Here is a 20,692-nt window from a genome sequence, read left to right as displayed (position 1 = left end):
CCACTTGATGGTAAGTGGTCACCGACGCTATGGACATTGGCATTATAAGAAATGTTAACCATGGTTTACATACCCAATACGCCATCAACCTTGGGAACTAAGATGTTATGTCCCATACTTTAATGCTACAATACAATTTAGTAGTATAATTTTTGTAAATTATATAATTTGATAATAATTATATATTTAATTCTGCAAAAGACCCCAGTGTTTGATAATGTTTTTTTATATATAATAGGAAAGCGAACGAGCGTACACAACAATACCAAGTACTACTATCTGATGAGTAGGTGGTACCTACCCAGACGAGCTTGCACAAAGCTCTACCACCAGTAGAAAGTTTTATTTAAGTAACATCCCTTATGTAAGCTATATAGTAATTACATATGCACATGTATTTAATATTGATGGAATACTAATTATCTCCAATAGCATCAATTCATGTACGATATCCGATTGGCTGTCGCTAATCGATTCCAATTCGATTGTCCGGCACACGTCACGCTCGGACGTCCGGTATTGTTAATACACAGCCTTCAACTAATATTCGATTGCTACTTTAATATTTTTCGATTACTTTTCGAATACAGTTATAACGTTACAACAAAATAAATAAACCGAACCTCAGACATTTGTGATATTTGTTAACTCTAAATTTTTTTTTATATATATGAAATATAAAGGCGGACCGGCAAATGCGCGACGTTATAGTAAGTGGCTAAATTCATAAGCGATTTAAGAAATATTAACCATTCTTTACAACGGCAACCTTGTATTCTGTCTACTGATATCTATGATAAAAACTTTTGAATTTTAAACCGATTACTCCCGTATTAATTGGCAGAATATTTTGCGCTCAAATAGCGTAAATACAAGCCAGAAAAAAAAACACTCCCCTTTTAAAGTGACTGTCAGAATATTTTACGCTTTAGACACACGATAGAAAAAGAAATAAAATGGGTTATATTCTTTTTCTATATATATTCACCGTATGGAAATATTTAAAAAAGAAAATAAATTAATTTTGAAGGTACCTTACAGCCAAAGAAAAAACAATACACTATAGTTGTATGTACGTCAGTCACAGCCTATTTTTAATATACAGGACTAATATACAGAAGAAAAAATATCGAAACTTATTACTTATACAGAGTGGCCCGATGAGTATAGAGATTAACTTTAAGGGCGAAATTATTGGACAATTAAGTGCAACGAATGAGAGAAACACAAATATATTTCTACCTTTAATTTTATAACTTATAAATACCATATATTATAATACGATAAGGTCGCCATAATTGTACATTTATTTAGGCAGTATACATGTTTTGTATTTTTCTCTTTGTGTTGTGGTGTACAATAAAGTAAAAGTATTTTAAAGATAATAATTGAAAACTGGAGGAATTCTGCTAACAAATTGTCACTTTGCAATTAAATCGAAGCATTAGCATTGCCATTTATCCGTTTTCCTACTCTTTAATATAATCGATATAAAAGTTTACAATTAAGTTTTGTTTTGACATCGCGGTATATGGTAACGTCATATCGGTTTGCTTTAGATCCGAATAGGTAAAGATTAGTCAGTTGGATTGGACTTGAATCGGGAACGTATCGTAATCGTTATAAATTAGTAGAAATGAGCCCATGGAAATAATACGATAATAACAAACACAATCTAAATGAAATATCCTTACAAAAATATTTAAATGCATACAGGAATCGGTGCAGATCTATTTCCGCGGGATTCCATTCTATTTTATTCAACGCTGACCACGAAAGGAATAATTTATTCCAAAACTTTGAACCTAATATATTCAGCTAGGCTATCCAAGTTTTCGATTCACATATTATGTTTGCAAGTCTTATCCGTTAGGAAATTATAGAAGTAATCAAATATTTATTGTCAATGAAAAATTATCTATATTCAATTTCTAAAATATAAAACGCAAATTTCGTATCCATATTTAATATTTATCGCATTATATTATATAATAACATAATATAAGCAACAAAAATACCAACAAATAGACAATTCCGCATATTTCAATATGAATTCGTATTAGAAATGAAAATACAAGAATTTAATAACAAAATGATGCAACATGCTATGGTTAGAGAAACGACTGCAAATATGAGGGGGATGTTATTCGTTTTATTACATCCTTTATTTACTCGACTGCAGTATACGTATTACATTATGGCTTCGTGCCTCGGTGGTCTAATAGAAGTAGGGCTTCGAACCCGGGTCGAGCTACAGCTATTAGTTAGTATGTTTATAAATTATTAGAGCCCAGAGTTTAGAAAGCACGTAAAACCATTGGACAATATCCTGACCGATTTCCGCGCCGTAAGAAATTTTAACGATTCATCATACATATATATATAGATACATCGCCAGTGCGCCATCAACCTTGGGAACTAAGATATTATGTCCCTTGTGCCCTTAGTAACTCTGACTCACTAACCCTGCTGTTTGGCGGTAGAATATTTAATAAGTAGGTACCCAGACCACCAAGCCAATTATGTGTTATAAACAAATATATATGAATCAAGAACTCTTTCTATTGATACAGCAGAGCTATAACAAATAGTGTGAATAATGTTCATCTAAGGTTTGTTTATCTTTACTCCTTCGATTGCAATATATATATGCAATATATTGGGTATATGTGCTGTGGATAAAATAGATCATTTTCAGGAGACCGCATCATATATTTTCTTTTATAGCGTAATTACTTAAAAGATTTAACTAATGTCCAAATAATTCCATAATATTGTCTTATAATATTATCATAGCATAAGTATTTTTAAACTTACATATAAGTTCAATTTGACGTGACAAAGTGTAAATATATTAATAAGATACATACTAATTTTTGAACATTTTTTTTTTGTTTTATTTTGTTCATTGTGCTCAAGTAGTACGAACTTCATCATGAGAGCCAATGACTCAGTATATAGCTTTAAATCTCAACCATAAATTATCATAATCAGACCGAAATTAATACTTCGCTACTTCAACTAACGCGTCTAATTCAGCTGGCTCATTAACGCTACCACGTGAACATAAGATAACTCATTGACAATTAGGGATTTTGAAATGAAAGAAATAGTCGGTTAAATCATCTTTATTAATAAATATTTCTCAAACTAATTAAAAAGAACATTTTTTTAACATCATTTCTTGAGCAGACATATTGGCATCAATTTCTTCATTTTTGCGTGTTGGGGGAGGGTGCAATTTCTACGTCAGAGCGTCACGGTAGCATGCGCAAGCGAACCCATGGCGCTCCTCGTTAAGACGGAAAGTGTGCTGATTTTTTAGTAGGTACTCTGATGTTCGAGGCGCACTCGCACACTGTTCCCGTGGGGGAAACGCGTTAAAAAAGGGTGCAATTTCTTCAAAGTCGGTCAAAGTGGTTTATACGTGAAAGCGTAACAGACAGATAAACTTTCGCATTTATATTTGAATAGTCCTAACTTTATACACATATACATCTAAAGCTAACATACAAATAAAAACATTTTATAACAAGGCCACTGCCTTTTCACACCTCAAACACTTATCGCTATCGTCCATGGCATTATACTTTCTGCATCGCAAGCACTGTTGCTTTTTACTCTGTACCAATTCGATCTGCCATTTTTTCCCGCCATTTCTAAACAAATTGACAGCTGACAGTTCCAAAATTTCACAGAGCACACTATCATTTACACCATCGGTCACGTTCAATTCATTCAATTTCTCATACAATTCCGAATTGACGTTTAAATGCAGTTCGTATTTCTTTAAATTTTCATTTTTCAACATGCCATTTACGTCCTTTTTAATATCCAAAATGGCGTCCATTAATGAACTATCAATGTCAGTTGACGTTGAAACTGAGAATTCTTTGGTGAAATAAAACGGTTCATCATACAAGGGATGGTACTGCCATGCCTCCTCGACTAAATGAGGTAAAATGGGTGCTAAAGCCTTCGACAGAGAGACCAATATCGTATGAATTACGTATTGAGCTGATAGTCGCTCGTTAGAACCCTTTGGAGAGCAATACAGTCTGTCTTTTATACAGTGACAGTACAATCCTGATACTTTATTGCTTATAAAATTCAATATAGTTTGCGCTACATGATTGTACCTAAAATTATTATAATGATTATTTATTTGGTTTAAAAAATCGTTGCATTCTTTGATCATGTATTGATCGAAGTAGTTTAAGTTCGGTTTATTATTGAAATCTGCTTTTTCCATGTCACCGGTGACTCCTAAAAGGTACCTATATATGCTACGAACTCTGATGACTTCGTTCTGGCACTCTTCTAGAAGTTTCTTGCTTATTACGATTTGGGAATGTTGGGTCGCGTGGCTGGCCACCCACCATCTAAAAGGAAAAAAAGTTTGTTTGTGTCCTATGAAACTTTATAAAAGTAACAAAATAAATTTATTTTATTATTATGTAATTTATTTTGACCGGATGAACATTCTACATATAATAAAATAAACTTTTTATTTTCTTTTTAATAATATACTCGTAATTAAAATGAGTGTAAAAAAGTATACTAATCAAAGATTTTTTTTTTAATTTCATGATGTAATGTCCCTTACGGACATTCTATTCGCTGTTCAAACCGAAATACATTTTGCTGTTTGTTATTGATGTTCATCTTAGCGCTCGGTACACGTAACTGAGACTTTGAGCGTCAGACGAGTAAGCGTAAGATTTCGACCGTCAGATGACGTCAGAGTAAGATTTCATATCTATATATTTTACACGTCAATTCTCGTGAGTACATCGGCACTCACACCATTGTTTTTCGTGAGCAGTACCAAGATATACCCACACAGATATACTAAACAGATTCATAATATTTCATCAATGAACGAATGAACAATGTGAAAAGGAACGAATGATTTTTACCTCAACGTATCAACACCGTAAGCTGATTGTTTCTTATCACCCTGAATAATTGACTTCGGATCTATGACGTTACCAATCGATTTTGACATTTTGCGTTTTTTCTCATCAACCACGAAGCCGTGTACGAAGATCGACCTAAAATATAATTTAAATTAAATAGAATTTGAATTTGTATATTTATTATTTTTTACTAAATTATTAATTAATTGTTCTTACTTCGTAAAATGTTAAATAATCTTTAATTTTTATTTGTTTTTTATTTTGATTTAATTATTTGTGAAGACTTAATTGGTATACGATGTATTCTTAATGTGAAAAATATTTTTGTACGTGTTATAACTGTTTGTCTTCCTAGATTAAATAAATAAAAAATAAAATAATATTAATAAATAATGTCCTCCGGACCGAATCCTATCTAATCCAAACAAACACACAAAATCAGTTCAGTAAGCTGAAATGAGTTCGAGATATTTCTCCTAAACAGACTTTTGACACGCAGTGAAACAAATGTCACAAATTTTAAGATTTAAAAATATATAACAATAAATTTAAGATTTAAAGTAAATTGAATAATCCGGTGCTAAATTTATGTAGCATGTTATTATGTTCTAAAAAAATAAATATATTATGTAATAAAAACCTATATACTAAGTCCTAAGAAATGCTAACCAGTTTTGTTTGTTTTATGTTTTTTTTTATCTATGCAGACGTTTTAGGTGTTTTTTTTAAAAAAAAACTTTCTTCTTCATTGTGGTGTTACATTCGCAGGAAAGTATAGGACACTCAGTTTATATACATAAAGTTTTTTTAATATATAAACAAATAAAAATCCTGATGGAATACCAGCCATTGTGCTGAAGAAGTGCGCGGCGGAGCTGTCTCCTGTGTTAACGCGCCTGTTCCAACTTTCTCTCTCTTCGGGATGTGTGCTGGAGGCTTGGAGAAGAGCTAATGTGCAAGCGGTTCCCAAAAAAGGGGATCGGTCTGACCCGGCAAATTATCGACCAATAGCTATCACCTCAGTACTTTGTAAGGTGATGGAACGGATTCTAAATAACCAACTGATCCGTTACCTAGAAGATCACTGTCTAATTAATGATCGTCAGTACGGGTTTCGACCAAAACGGTCCACAGGTGATCTTCTAGCGTACGTAACACACCTCTGGGGTGAAGCTATCGACAAGCATGGAGAATCGTTGGCTGTCAGCCTCGATATCTCCAAGGCTTTCGACAGGGTCTGGCACAGAAGTCTTCTCTCCAAGCTACCGGCTTATGGTCTGCCTGCTCAGCTATGCACCTGGATTGCCAGCTTCCTACACAAGCGTAGCCTTCGTGTTTTAGTTGATGGTTGCGCTTCACAATTCTATGTAGTGAATGCTGGGGTCCCCCAGGGATCTGTGATATCTCCCACACTCTTTCTTTTGCATATCAATGATATGCTCTCCCTTGGGAGCATACATTGCTATGCAGATTATAGTACAGTGCATGGTGGATACCACGGACGCGCAGTGGCTGGGCGGGCGGAAACTGAGGAGAGGCGGGAGAATCTTGTCATTGAACTCGATAGGACGTTAGAGCTCATTGCCAAATGGGGTTCTGATAATCTTGTTGAGTTTAATGCCAAGAAAACACAGGTATGCGCTCTTACAGCGAAAAAGTCACCATTTTACCCTCATCCCTCCCTCTGTGGCATACCGCTGATGATACAAAGCAAAATCGCCATGCTGGGGATGGACGTTCGCTGCGACCTTAGTCCAAGGGATTACATCGAGGCTGTTATAAAAACAGCTTCACGGAAACTCGGAGTTCTGAACAAGGTGCGGCGCTTTTTCACGCCACAACAACTGTGCCTGCTGTACAAAACACAGGTACGGTCTTGCGTTGAATATTGCTCGCACCTTTGGGATGGCTCCGCTAAGTACCTACTGGAGGCCTTGGACCGGTTGCAGCGACGTGCCGTACGCATTATTGGCGACGTAAAGGTCACAAACACCCTTGAACCTTTACAATTGCGTCGCGAGATAGCCGCACTGAGCGCTTTCTATCGACTGTATCACGGCGAGTGCTCTGAGGAATTATTCTCTCTAATTCCTGCTTCCCCCTTCCTTCTTAAGTCCACGCGAGCTGGTTCTCAATGTCACCGCCTAACTGTGACATCAATTCCATCGCGCACAAAGAAATTTGGCAACTCCTTTCTTTGTCGCACTACCAAAAAATGGAATTCCTTACCAGCTCACGTGTTCCCCTCCTCTTACAACCCGGGTTCCTTCAAACGAGGCGTGAAGAGGCATCTTGCGGGCCGGCAAGGCGGTGACGGCTAGTACAGAACATTCTTCCCGACTGTACTGGCCGTCGTCGCGTTTGGCCTCTACTACCACTTACCATCAGGTGGAGTAGAGTCATTTGCCATCCCGGACATATAAAAAAATAAAAAAATAAAATAGTTACTCATAAGGCGCATCTCCCGTTAACGCGAGCGACGTCAGGAGTGAAGCTTGGAACCAGCCCGTCAACTGATCCACGCCCTCCGAATACAGATTAGCCTTCCTGTTTCCAAGGGTCTGCCATGAGAGTCCTGAGTCCAGCCAGATATCCATTATATCCTGATAATACATTCCAATTAAGAAACCGCTTCATCTGACACAAATATATAATCAAAAACCGCAAAATATAATCAACCATTTAGCTAAGTTAATAACAAATATAGAATAAAAAAAATATTGAAAAATAATTACAAATTCATACTTAAAAATACTTTTTACATCAACCTGTACAATAAGTCGAGATGGCCCAGTGGTAAGAACGCGTGAATCTTAACCGATGAACGTGGGTTCAAACCCGGGCAAGCACCTCTGAATTTTCATGTGCTTAATTTCTGTTATAATTCATCTCGTGCTTTTCGGTGAAGGAAAACATCGTGAGGAAACCTGCATGTGTCTAATTTCATCGAAATTCTGCCACATGTGTATTCCACCAACCCGCATTGGAGCAGCGTGGTGGAATAAGCTCCAAACCTTCTCCTCAAAAAGGGAGAGGAGGCCTTAGCCCAGCAGTGGGACATTTACAGGCTGTTACTGTTACTGTTACTGTACAATAAGTGCGTCAATGTGTGCGTGAATGAACTCACATGCTTACACATCAATTCTCGTAAGGCACTTACATAATTTTTTTATTATTTATTTAGCAATTATGTACTTAAGAATATAATTTGATTTTTTTTTAAAAATTACTAACTTAATCTTTATTTATATGTTATTATTGTTATTAATTACTATTGAAAGTTATTAAGTTATTTAGCATTATTTAATTCGTATTGAAAGTGCTGTGCTACGAAACTCAAAAATATTCTCAGGTCATTTATTAAATCTAAGCGTAAGGGAGTTTCTGAATTCCCGGCCCAAATGCAACATAATAACATAGTGGCCTCAGGAGAACGTAATAATTGTAACTTATTTGCTGATAATTTTTCTCAAGTGTACCTGCCTATAAGTCAACAACAACAGATGATTGGTAATAAATTTATTACGTCTTCTGCCTTTTCAACTATTAATTTCTCTAAAGTAAGGGCGCTGGTAGCGATGGCATAGCCCCTATTTTTATCAAAAAATGTGCTAAGCCTCTAGTTTTCCCTCTACAGCTCATTTTCAATCGTTCACTACAAGTAGGAGTTTTCCCCGATTCTTAGAAAGAAGCTCTTGTAGTACAAATTTTTAAATCGGGGGATAGGCATTTGGTGGCCAACTATCGGCCGATCTCTATGCTCGTAATATTTGGTAAAATTCTGAAAAAATTGGTAACCGAACATGGTATCTCAAGCAACACATTACCGATCACCAACACGGGTTTACCAAAACAAGATCCACAACCAACAACCTAATATCACTTACTGCAGCTTTAACCGAATTTGTTGACAAACGAGTACCCGTCGACGCAGTCTACACATACTTTAGCAAAGCATTCGACAAAGTTGACCACGACTTGCTCATAAAAAAGCTGGCCCTATTTCGTATTTGTGGCTCTATTCTCAATTGGTTTAAGTCTTATTTATGTAACAGACATTCAAAATTAGTAGTATGTGGATTTCAATCAAAATCGTTCACAGCAACATCAGGAGTACCACAAGGGGCTCACCTCGGTCCACTTCTTTTCAATGGTTTTATAAATGACGTCACACACTGTTTTATTTACCTATTTGCAGATGATTTAAAAATAATGAAAGATATACAAACTGAATTGGACGCTCAAAAACTCCAAGCAGATTTTGATAGTCTCTCACTTTGGTGTAAAGGAAATAAAATTCTTAATATTAATAAATGCTACTACATACAATTTAGCCGAAATAAGCCTATAACACTTAACACTTATTACATCGACGAACAAAACATAACTTGTGTTGACAAAGTTCGCGACTTAGGTGTCTTAATGGACCGTCAGCTAAAATTTGATGAACATATAAAGTACGTTTCATCTAAGGGTTTCAAAATGCTTGGTTTCGTTCTAAGGAATTGCAAAGATTTTAAAAAGTGCTCTACAAAATTGAAACTTTTTAAGAACATTGTCCGGCCAATCCTGGAATACAATTGCATTGTGTGGAACCCGTAATATGATGTGTGTGGGGATGTTGGAGAAGATCCAAAAAAGATTTGTTTATCATCTATCATACAGCGACAGCTTATCTAGGGTAATTGGAGGCTGTGAAGATAGATTGAATCAGTACCATATGTCCTCACTAGAAAGATACACGATCTTGTTTTCCTTCATAAGCTATTTAATTGTAGCATTGACTGCAACGAATTAACCTCATCTTAACTGTTCATACTCCGTCTCGTTTACCCCAACTTAGTGCCTACAATTTCTTTCAAATACCCACATTTAAAACCAACCTCGGACACAATTCTGGTATACCTCGAATATGAATGAATGAACACAATACAATGAACTCTCAAAAAGCAACAACTTGGATATTGCCATTAATTTAAGTACATATAAAGAAAATCTTAAGCAATATTTAAAATAAATTACATACGTTAATTCACTCATTCTATTTGTATTTTTAGTATCTTATTATTATTTCTTTGTATTACTTTTAATTTTTAGCTTTTGAAATTTTATTCCTAAATTTTAGTCATTTAACATAAGTTCTGTTTTTTGTTTTAGTTCTTTTAGTCATATCACTTTAAATTTGTTAATTTTACTATTTATATTAGCTGTCACTTAGTTATATGTGATGGATGCGGTGGTTTCCTGTATCTGAGGGAGCGCATAGACTTATATTATATTAAAGCTTGTCATGTGTATTCCTTGTTGGAGATCCTAATAAAATAAAATAAAAAATAAAATTATTAACTAATAGTACCTATCTGAACCTACTTACTCTGTTCGTGCACGAATTTTGAAATATTATAGTCAATAATATTTTTCTATAATAATGTATTGTTTTTACTAATGGCATTAGTCATCTGTGCCAAATAAATATAAATATATTTATTTATATTATTTGATTTGATTTAAATTAACAGAAGTCCTTATCCATTATATACATGTTAATAACAATAGTTATAAACATTAAATAATTAATACGTACCTTCCCTTTAGCCACGTCATGAGTGTCCAAATTATATTTCTTAACAACGTCGTTTGTTAGCAATTCTTTCACATCGCAAGTCCACCAAACGTCCGCGTCATTTTTTCTTATAAGTGCACATAGCTGTTCTATGATAGTTCTGGAACAATTGGACATTGTCTTCATTTGGAATTATAATTTAAATATTATTGAATCTGAGTAACCAGTTTAAACCAGTTTTTTTATTATAATTATATCCTGGGACATTATTCACACAAGGACATCTGATCCCAAATTGAGCAGAGCTCGTACTATGGAAACCAGACAACTGATGTACCACATATACTACTTTTCTTTTGTAAATACATACTTATATAGATAATTACACCCAGACTCAGGACAAACAGACATGTTCATGCACACAAATGTCTGTCCTGGGTGGGAATCGAACCCACAACGTTTTTATATTATAGATCAGTTAGAATGGATTTTTTAAAGAACGCTTAAAATTATCGTCGACAACATAGTCGAAGATAATTTTCTAGATTATAAACATTCTAGATTAAGAAAACCTATAAAAATATTTTTAATATACAGGGTAACAGGGTAATATGTCACGATCCTTTTAAAGGGTTATAGTTCAGGACAATAGCTATCAAATGACCCCCAAAATGCTTATGCAAAAGTGTATCGTTTTCGAGTTATTAATTTTTTAATATTTTTTTTATTTAAAGGATGTTTAAGATTCTAAAATTCAATAAAAAAAAAATCAACGTATTTTCCCTATTTTTTTTTGTATTTCTTGCTAGGGTACATCCTAGTTAATAATAACCAGTTATAAAACAAAAACAATCTTCAAGCATTTTTAAATTACAGATCCAAAACTGTACAACTTTTCGATTTTTAATTTTGATTCTTTAAGTTACTCGCAATTTTTTTGTAAAAATCACTATGGCTCTTATCGTGCGGATCATTTTAAAAACATCTGCGTTTCCTTAGCTATCCATCGGTACATAAAAAGTACAGTAACAATCATAAACTCAGGAGAAAATTAGATAACAAAGAGACCAGGTAGGAAATTCTAAGAAATGCTATTGTTAAGAAATTAAATCTGGATCAAAGACAAAAGGACCTCAATGCAAAGTAGTTAAAGATTATTTTTAATAGGGGTAATAGGTAAAAAAGGAGAGATAAACCAGAGCTGTCATTGCAATTTTGAATTTTAATCAAAAACAAAATACTTAATCTTTTTAGTTACTCCATACTTTCGAAATTACACTGTTTATTATTCATAATTCGTGTTCAAAATGAGATCCCCTATTTCGTATACGCGTGGACAGTAAACCAGACTCTCCATTGAGATACGCCCAGTCGGTTTGCCACAATATTGGTGGAAACTGTAGGGTCCTCTCGAAAATGACGAATAATTACATCTTCTTCATCTGGAGAACGGACACGAGGGCGTCCGGAATCAGATTGTCTCCTTTGCACGCGACAAGTTTCTCTAAAATTCGACGATACACACCAATAAAGACACTATTGTCAGGTGTCCGGCGATCCGGAAATCGACGATTATACTCACGACGAGCAGCTGCGGCGTCACCGTTACAATATCCATAGCAAAATAAGATGTCAGCGTATTCCTCATTAGAGTACGGACGACGAGAAGAATTTTGTTCTGCAGCCATAATAGTCCTTTTTACGCGCCAAGTTATCATAAACACAAATCACAAATTCCTTTTAGCTAGCCGAGTCACGAAGTTGTAAGAAACAGAGTCCAGTAAACGAAGCGGTTTTTTTCAAAAATTTAAGAGATCAATATTCACTAAAGCGCGTCCACACTATACGAGCAGGGCAAGTACAGTGAGTATTATGTACCCCGACAAGGTTTTATTACTCTTATTCCTAAAAGAAATGAGATAAAAGGAAATTAGAAAAAATGACGGTAAATTCAAAGGAATTGATAATAGTATTCCACAAACAGCTCTGGTTTATCTCTCCTTTTTTACCTATTACCCCTATTAAAAATAATCTTTAACTACTTTGCATTGAGGTCCTTTTGTCTTTGATCCAGATTTAATTTCTTAACAATAGCATTTCTTAGAATTTCCTACCTGGTCTCTTTGTTATCTAATTTTCTCCTGAGTTTATGATTGTTACTGTACTTTTTATGTACCGATGGATAGCTAAGGAAACGCAGATGTTTTTAAAATGATCCGCACGATAAGAGCCATAGTGATTTTTACAAAAAAATTGCGAGTAACTTAAAGAATCAAAATTAAAAATCGAAAAGTTGTACAGTTTTGGATCTGTAATTTAAAAATGCTTGAAGATTGTTTTTGTTTTATAACTGGTTATTATTAACTAGGATGTACCCTAGCAAGAAATACAAAAAAAAATAGGGAAAATACGTTGATTTTTTTTTTATTGAATTTTAGAATCTTAAGCATCCTTTAAATAAAAAAAATATTAAAAAATTAATAACTCGAAAACGATACACTTTTGCATAAGCATTTTGGGGGTCATTTGATAGCTATTGTCCTGAACTATAACCCTTTAAAAGGATCGTGACACATTACCCTGTAACCCTGTATTTGTATTTAAAGAGCTAAAATTTTCAAAAATATCCTTCGTTACTACTAACCTACTGTGTAAAAGGAACAAACCCATGCAAACCCATGGAACCCGTATGCAAATTTTCATGGTGCTAGTCCCCGTTGTTTGGACTTGAGTCGATAGTCAGTCAGTCAGTTATTCTTGTATATGATGCATTTGTATACGAGAGTAGGCGATCTAGCACGAATGGTAACCTAGTTGTTATCGGCCACCCTCGTTTACTCAAACGCAACACCGAGGGCTAACGCGAAAAGTGTTACAAGACCGCCCTTACAAAAAGAAGTGGCGACCGGCGGATGTCAAAAATAGCGTGCTATGTTTGGCGGAGCGTCATTTATTTATTTTCTGCTGTATATTGCGTGTTACAGTAATCACTTACTCATCGACTATGACGTCGCTGCCCCTGTACAGCACGGGTATGGGCACTCCCCAGGCCCTCTGCCTGGATATGCACCAATATGGCCGCTTCTCTAACTGCGCTCTGAAACCTTGTCGGGACTGCTCCGCAGTCGAGGGTGGCAGAATCGCCACCTTGTCCAGGGCTGCCTGAAAATCTTCTACGCCTTAAAATTGTTTCCTTTACGTTATATTTTTTCTTTTTAGTCAAGAATATATATTTTTTGATTTCGTTTTATATATCGTAATAGAAATAATGAAAACATAATTAAGACGCGTTCGTTAAGGATATCATATAAGTATCAATCACTTCCACCTATAAATAAAAAACTTTTTATTTTCCAGGTTCAAGGTGGGTATACCAACCAGCCATCACATATTCTACCGCTAAGCAGCAATACTGAGCCAGTGTATCTAAGCACAAGGGACATAACACCTCAATTTACAATGTTGGCGGCAATTTAGCGATGCAAGGAAAGGTTAATATTTTTTACCAATGTCTATGGGCTGTGACCACTTACCATCATGGCCCATTGATCCATCCAACTATCTATAACATTAAAAAAATATATATTTGACAATTATCTGTTTTTTTTTTAATTAGCAACTATTATGTAATTCATGCAAATTATTATAAAACAAAAAACAAACTCACCAAAGCGCGTTCCTTCAACACCGACGTATCAATGAACCATTGATGACTCGCCCTGATGATGACGGGTTTCTTTGTCCTCCAATCCAGGGGATAGGAGTGGATATACGTGCCTTGGTGGATTATAGAGTCTTGGAGTTTCTTTATAACCACGTCCTGACCTTGGGACAGTACATGGAGGCCATCGAAATCTGGTCCAAGGTTGGTGTAACGGCCCAACTCATCAACGTTACATTCCTGTGTGAATAAATTGAAAATGAATTGGCTAAATAAGCACCACCTGCAACCGTGACGTCACTTGGGGACGTCAATATACCCTTTAAATATGGGTAACGTAAATAATGGTAAAGTAACTATTGAGGCTATTATAGTTAATGTATTTTATATAATACTAGTTGCCCGCCAATGTCTATGGGTGGTAGTGCCCATCAGGTGGTCTAATTGCCAACTTTTTCTAGAATTAGGTCATTTACAGGCTTTATTTTACACGAAAATGAACTTATATTAATTTTACGATTTCTTATTACACAAAAATTTTATATACTGTTATAAATTTGTGTTTACAATTCATCTCATCCTTGACGGTGCAGGAAAACGTCGCGCGGAAAACTGCATGTTTCTAATTTCATTGAAATTCTGCCACATGTGTATTGTATATCCAACCCGCATTGGAGCAGCGTGGTGGAATAAGCTTCAAACCTTCTCCTCAAAGGGAAAGGAGGCCTTAGCCCAGCAGTGGGCTATTATTGTTGTTGTAGTTATAAATTAGTCTATGTTTCATTCTTAAGACATAATTTAAAATAAAGTTTTTCATTTACTTTAAACTTAAGTGACAATTGTAATAATGTATGCGTGAAATGATTATTAACCCTAATATACTAAAATAATATATACAAATAAACAATTCAGTACTTTGTAAGGTGATGGAACGGATTCTAAACAACCAACTGACCCATTACCTAGAAGATCACTGTCTAATTAATGATCGTCAGTACGGGTTTCGACCAAAACGGTCCACAGGTGATCTTCTAGCGTACGTAACGCACCTCTGGGGTGAAGCTATCGACAAGCATGGAGAATCGTTGGCTGTCAGCCTCGATATCTCCAAGGCTTTCGACAAGGTCTGGCACAGAAGTCTTCTCTCCAAGCTACCGGCATATGGTCTGCCTGCTCAGCTATGCACCTGGATTGCCTGCTCAGCTATGCACCTGGATTGCCAGCTTCCTACACAAGCGTAGCCTTCGTGTTTTAGTAGATGGTTGCGCTTCACAATTCTATGTAGTGAATGCTGGCGTCCCCCAGGGATCTGTGCTATCTCCCACACTCTTTCTTTTGCATATCAATGATATGCTCTCTCTTGGGAACATACATTGCTATGCGGATGATAGTACAGTGCATGGTGGATACCACGGACGCGCAGTGGCTGAGCGGGCGGAAACTGAGGAGAGGCGGGAGAATCTTGTTATTGAACTCGATAGGACATTAGAGCTCATCGCCAAATGGGGTTCTGATAATCTTGTTGAGTTTAATGCCAAGAAAACACAGGTGTGCGCTCTCACAGCGAAAAAGTCACCATTTTACCCTCATCCCTCCCTCTGTGGCACACCGCTGATGATACAAAGCAAAATCGCCATGCTGGGGATGGACGTTCGCTACGACCTTAGTCCAAGGGATTACATCGAGGCTATTATAAAAACAGCTTCACGAAAACTCGGAGTTCTGAACAAGGTGCGGCGTTTTTTCACGCCACAACAACTGTGCCTGTTATACAAAACACAGGTACGGTCTTGCGTTGAATATTGCTCGCACCTTTGGGATGGCTCCGCTAAGTACCTACTGGAGGCCTTGGACCGGTTGCAGCGACGTGCAGTACGCATTATTGGCGACGTAAAGGTCACAAACACCCTTGAACCTTTACAATTGCGTCGCGAGATAGCAGCACTGAGCGCTTTCTATCGTCTGTATCACGGTGAGTGCTCTGAGGAATTATTCTCTCTAATTCCTGCTTCCCCCTTCCTTCTTAAGTCCACGCGAGCTGGTTCTCAATGTCACCGCCTAACTGTGACATCAATTCCATCGCGCACAAAGAAATTTGGCAACTCCTTTCTTTGTCGCACTACCAAAAAATGGAATTCCTTACCAGCTCACGTGTTCCCCTCCTCTTACAACCCGGGTTCCTTCAAACGAGGCGTGAAGAGGCATCTTGCGGGCTGGCAAGGCGGGGACAGCTAGTACAGAACATTCTTCCCGACTGTACTGGCCGTCGTCGCGTTTGGACTCTACTACCACTTACCATCAGGTGGAGTAGAGTCATTTCCCATCCCGGGGCATATAAAAAAAAAAAAAAAATTTGACGGGCCTTTGGCGTGATTGCTAGATCCTTTCACGCTTAAAGTTGTGGGTTCGATTCCCACCCAGGACAGACATTTGTGTGCATGAACGTGTCTGTTTGTCCTGAGTCTGGGTGTAATTATCTATATAAGTATATATTTACAAAAGAAAAGTAGTATGTGTAGTATATCAGTTGTCTGGTTTCCGTAGTACAAGTTCTGCTTAGTTTGGAATCAGATGGCCGCGTGTGAATAATGTCCCAGGATATTATTATTATTAATTTAACCGCCAAAAGTTTTTGCCGTTTACCCTTTGGCGCGCTTTCACAACTTTTAACATACAGTTAATTAATGTTTTTCGAGACTATTATAAAGGATAAGGAATTATTTTTAGAAAATCAAACTTACGACAGTCATATTATTCTTCAAGGCTACGAGAAAGTCATCAGGTCCGTGCGCAGGCGCAGTGTGAACCAAACCAGTACCTTTACCCTTCGTAACGTGACCCGCTTCCAGGAATGGTAATATTTCGTTAGTCAATCCGCTTCTGTATGTACAGTTTCCGAGTAATTTGCCTAAGAATTGAAAAATATATTTTCAACCATAAACTTAAGATGGGTAACTGGCTTGAAAACCGCTTAAAAGCGAGCGTAGTTTCTATCATAACTGTCTTGTGTCAAGTCTTGTAAATTGTCCATACCTAGTGTACAATTTGCGTGGTGCAAATTAGTATAGTATATTCGTATTTATTATAATACAAGTAAAAGAAATGTTAATGACTGCCTTGTTGATCAAGGGCTAGATATAATGCCGCAGATCCCGATGTCCTGGGTTCCAAACCCCGGGTCAGAGCGATAAAAAGAATTCTTAGTAGCAGCCCGGAATCCGGAAGTTGGATATGCGTACTCGTAACCCAGATAGCACGTAAAGCCGTTGCTCATGCGCCTGAACTCTTTCCGGTCGTGTCGGATTTGCTCATCGGATTATGAGAGTGACGGAATAGAGAGTGCACCTTGACGTGCACATGTTTGCCCACTTACTTGTGCACTATAATAGTCCAGTTGTCTAGTCCCCTTCGAAATTGGCCGCCGTGGACTAAATCAGTCAGAAGGACAATATAACTGTTAAATCAACACTGACCTTCAAACTCCACTAATACTTCAATCTCACTCCTGAGAACCATCTTCAACTCTTCAATCTGATCTTTGGCTACCAGGAACTGTTCAGCTCTTGTGGATAAGGTGACCACACAGTACATCATGTTAGGATTATAGGCAATTGCTTTGTTCGCTACGAGAGTCCAAGGTGTGGTTGTCCAGATTAATGCTGATATAGGCTTCCTATAATAATTTTATTTAGAAGTCAATACTTGATTCAAATACTTCGACTTTTTTTAATAAAATACGGCGTTGGGCTACGTAATTTCACTGGTGGTAGGTAGGGCTTTGTGCAAGCTCGTCTGGGTAGGTACCACCCACTCATCAGATATTCTACCGCAAAACAGCAGTACTTGTAATTGTTGTGTTCCGGTTTAAAGGGTGAGTGAGCCAGTGTAATTACAGGCACAAGGGACATAAAATCTTAGTTCCCAAGGTTGGTGGCGCATTGGCTATAAGCGATGGTTGACATTTCTTACAATGCCAATGTCTAAGGGCGTTTGGTGACCACTTACCATCGGGTGGCCATTTACCATATGCTCGTCCACATTCCTATTCTATAAAAAAAAAAAAGTAATAGTAAATGGTCACCATCGCCCCTAGACATGGGATGGCTCATATAACGCGAGGTCACGATATACGTCGATTTTGTACACTATTACTGTATCTCTTAGAAAGATATTTTAATTCAACTATATTAAAGGGTGGCAAAAGCTTAGCTTTGTGCAAGCCCGTCTTGGTGGGTACCACCCAGTCATCACCTATTCTACCGCCAAACAGCAATACTTAGTTGTGTTGAATGTTCGGCTTGAAGGATAATTAACCCAATGTAACTACCGACATGGGACATTACATCTTAGTTTCCAAGGTTGGTGGCACTGATGATATAAAAATGGTTAATACTATTTACAGTGCCAAAATTTATGGACTGTGTTAACCACACATCATCAGATGGCCTATCAGCTCTTCTGCCTACTTATAAAATAAAAAAAATGTACAACAATATTGGCAGCTTCTTATTTTAAATATTTAAAAATTAAATCATAAATATTGATTTTATAATATAACACATGACTAATGTATTGAAATATATGTAAAGAAATAATTATATTTATATTTCTTTAATGTTTGATAAGTTTGCATTGATACTGGCCTTTAAGTTTTGTGTAATAGTTTATATATGATAATAAAAAAAGTTAGAAATGACATTTAACAAAAGATTTGATGTTTGAAAAAAAAATTATTTAGTAAGAAAAGTAATAAGGAATTGAGTGAATACAAAGCAGCCTCAAGTTTATTTATTTCTAATCCTTAAGATAATAAAATAATATTAAAAATAATAATAAAAATTTAGCTTATATATATATAAATAACTTACCCACCCACAACAGTTTTTGCTGCTTCTGGCAGTTTATCCATTCCAAACTTAATATAGACCTCTTTACTTTTGAATTGTGGGTCATATTCCAACTCAGCTTCAGCTAACGCTGTTCTGAAAATAAAAATTTAAAAAAATACACAACTTAATATTGAAAAAATAAATCATAAACAATGATTTATATTAAAAATATAATTGTCTATAATTAAATTTTATTAAATCTGGCTTCACTTAAATTATTTATCAAGATTACAATTTTTACGCTCAACATGGTTTAAATTACGATTCCCATTATCATGGAGCAGAAATTCTAAATGATGCAATATTCGTGATATGATTTAAACACACTAAGACTTTAGGACTTTATGATATTGGTAAGAGTCATATTTAACAATAACAACTGTAATATATATAACCTACTTGGAGGAAGGTGACCAATAAACTGGTTTTAGAGCTCGGTAAATCAAACCAGACTTATACATATTGTAAAACTGTCTCAATTGGTTTTGTACATAATTTTTATTCAAAGTCAAGTAGCATTGTTCATCCCAATCAGCCATAACACCCCAACTTTCGAACGCTGCTTTCTGTCGTTCAACAGTTCCCAAAGCAAATGTTCTGGCAATTTGTCTTATATGTACAGGGTCAGAAGGTTCGTTATCCTGTGTCTTTTTCGTTTTTAAGGCCTTAAATTCTATAGGTAGGCCATGGCAATCCCAGCCAGGAATATAATGAACCTTATTTCCTTGAAGGATTTGACTTCTGTTGTTTATGTCTTTTATTATCTGTGAAAAGTAATTATTAAACAAATGCAAAATTTATTTATCAGGCTAATATTGAACATTCGTAGTTAATTGTTGCAATCAATTTATACAATATTTATTGTTTTTGGTTAAAAGAAAAATATATTGTATAAAATTGTCTTAAGTGATACATTCAAATATTATACATATTCATAAAGTTTTATTTACTTTGTTAACAGCATGGCCCATGTGTAAGTCACCATTAGCATATGGTGGACCATCATGCAAAACAAATTCTGGTCCATTCAGATGCTCCCTCTGCCAGTTGTAAAGTTGTGAAAACTTAGCTTTCTGAAATAAGCAATAATATTTATAAATTAAAATTAATTTAATTGTTTCTCTCATTTTTAAATATTATGTAAATAATGTATTATAAAAAAGTAAATAATGTATTGCATAATTTATTTTTACTAGGTTGTATATCTACTACACCCTACCATACCACCACTCCTAAAAAGAAATATAGAAAAATATTTTCGTGAATAATACAGTACCTTTTGTATTTCATCTTTATCCACCGAGGATCTAGCCGGAAAATCTGTTTTAGGAAACAATATTGTATTGGAGTAAGTTTTTGTGTTCGGTTTCGCTGAACTTTTTGTTCTTATACATATTATACAGGTCCATTTGGAGTTTATTTTTTGATAGTTTGAGTGTAAAATTTTAAAATTCCTATTCACAAGCATTTTAAGGTTGTGATTTAAAGTATTTTGACAAATTATCATTCACAACTGACAACTACCAGAACAGCTGAGCATCCTAAGCTGCGTAAAAGCAATCTATTAATATATTTTATTTAAATGAAAATTAAAGTAAAAAATATGAGTATATTTTATATAACTGAATAACAATTAAATGGTGCAATGAAAATAGCTATA

The 20,692-nt window shown here is 35.7% G+C and overlaps 1 protein-coding gene across 1 annotated transcript; it reads right to left on the bottom strand.

The window, feature by feature from the left end:
• Positions 1 to 3,159: 3,159 nt before the first annotated feature.
• Positions 3,160 to 20,512, bottom strand: LOC126777031 (isoleucine--tRNA ligase, mitochondrial). The gene is made up of 12 exons (XM_050499869.1): positions 20,309 to 20,512; positions 19,983 to 20,105; positions 19,432 to 19,796; positions 19,012 to 19,125; positions 17,617 to 17,816; positions 16,885 to 17,051; positions 14,150 to 14,383; positions 13,478 to 13,644; positions 10,504 to 10,642; positions 7,368 to 7,522; positions 4,920 to 5,054; positions 3,160 to 4,382 (listed from the first exon to the last, which is right to left on the bottom strand). Exons 1-12 carry the CDS (start codon positions 20,498 to 20,500, stop codon positions 3,527 to 3,529), a joined length of 2,847 nt encoding a protein of 948 aa, XP_050355826.1. The 5' UTR covers positions 20,501 to 20,512; the 3' UTR covers positions 3,160 to 3,526.
• Positions 20,513 to 20,692: the final 180 nt, after the last annotated feature.

This window comes from Nymphalis io, chromosome 22 (genome assembly GCF_905147045.1).
Source record: "Nymphalis io chromosome 22, ilAglIoxx1.1, whole genome shotgun sequence".
Classification (NCBI taxonomy): Eukaryota; Metazoa; Arthropoda; class Insecta; order Lepidoptera; family Nymphalidae; genus Nymphalis; species Nymphalis io.
The sequence above is the reverse complement of the archived record's forward strand: the minus strand, read 5'-3'. Positions and strand labels throughout refer to the sequence as shown.

Bases quoted from the DNA above. Each gene is read 5' to 3' on its own strand.
- LOC126777031 (XM_050499869.1), bottom strand. From the start codon at position 20,500: ATGCTTGTGAATAGGAATTTTAAAATTTTACACTCAAACTATCAAAAA. The intron at 17,817-19,011 runs GTAAGTTATTTA...AAATTATTATAG, and splicing joins GCAAAAACTGTTGTGGGTGG to GAAGCCTATATCAGCATTAA. The intron at 5,055-7,367 runs GTAACTATTTTA...ATTATATTTTAG, and splicing joins ACGGGAGATGCGCCTTATGA to GTCGATCTTCGTACACGGCT.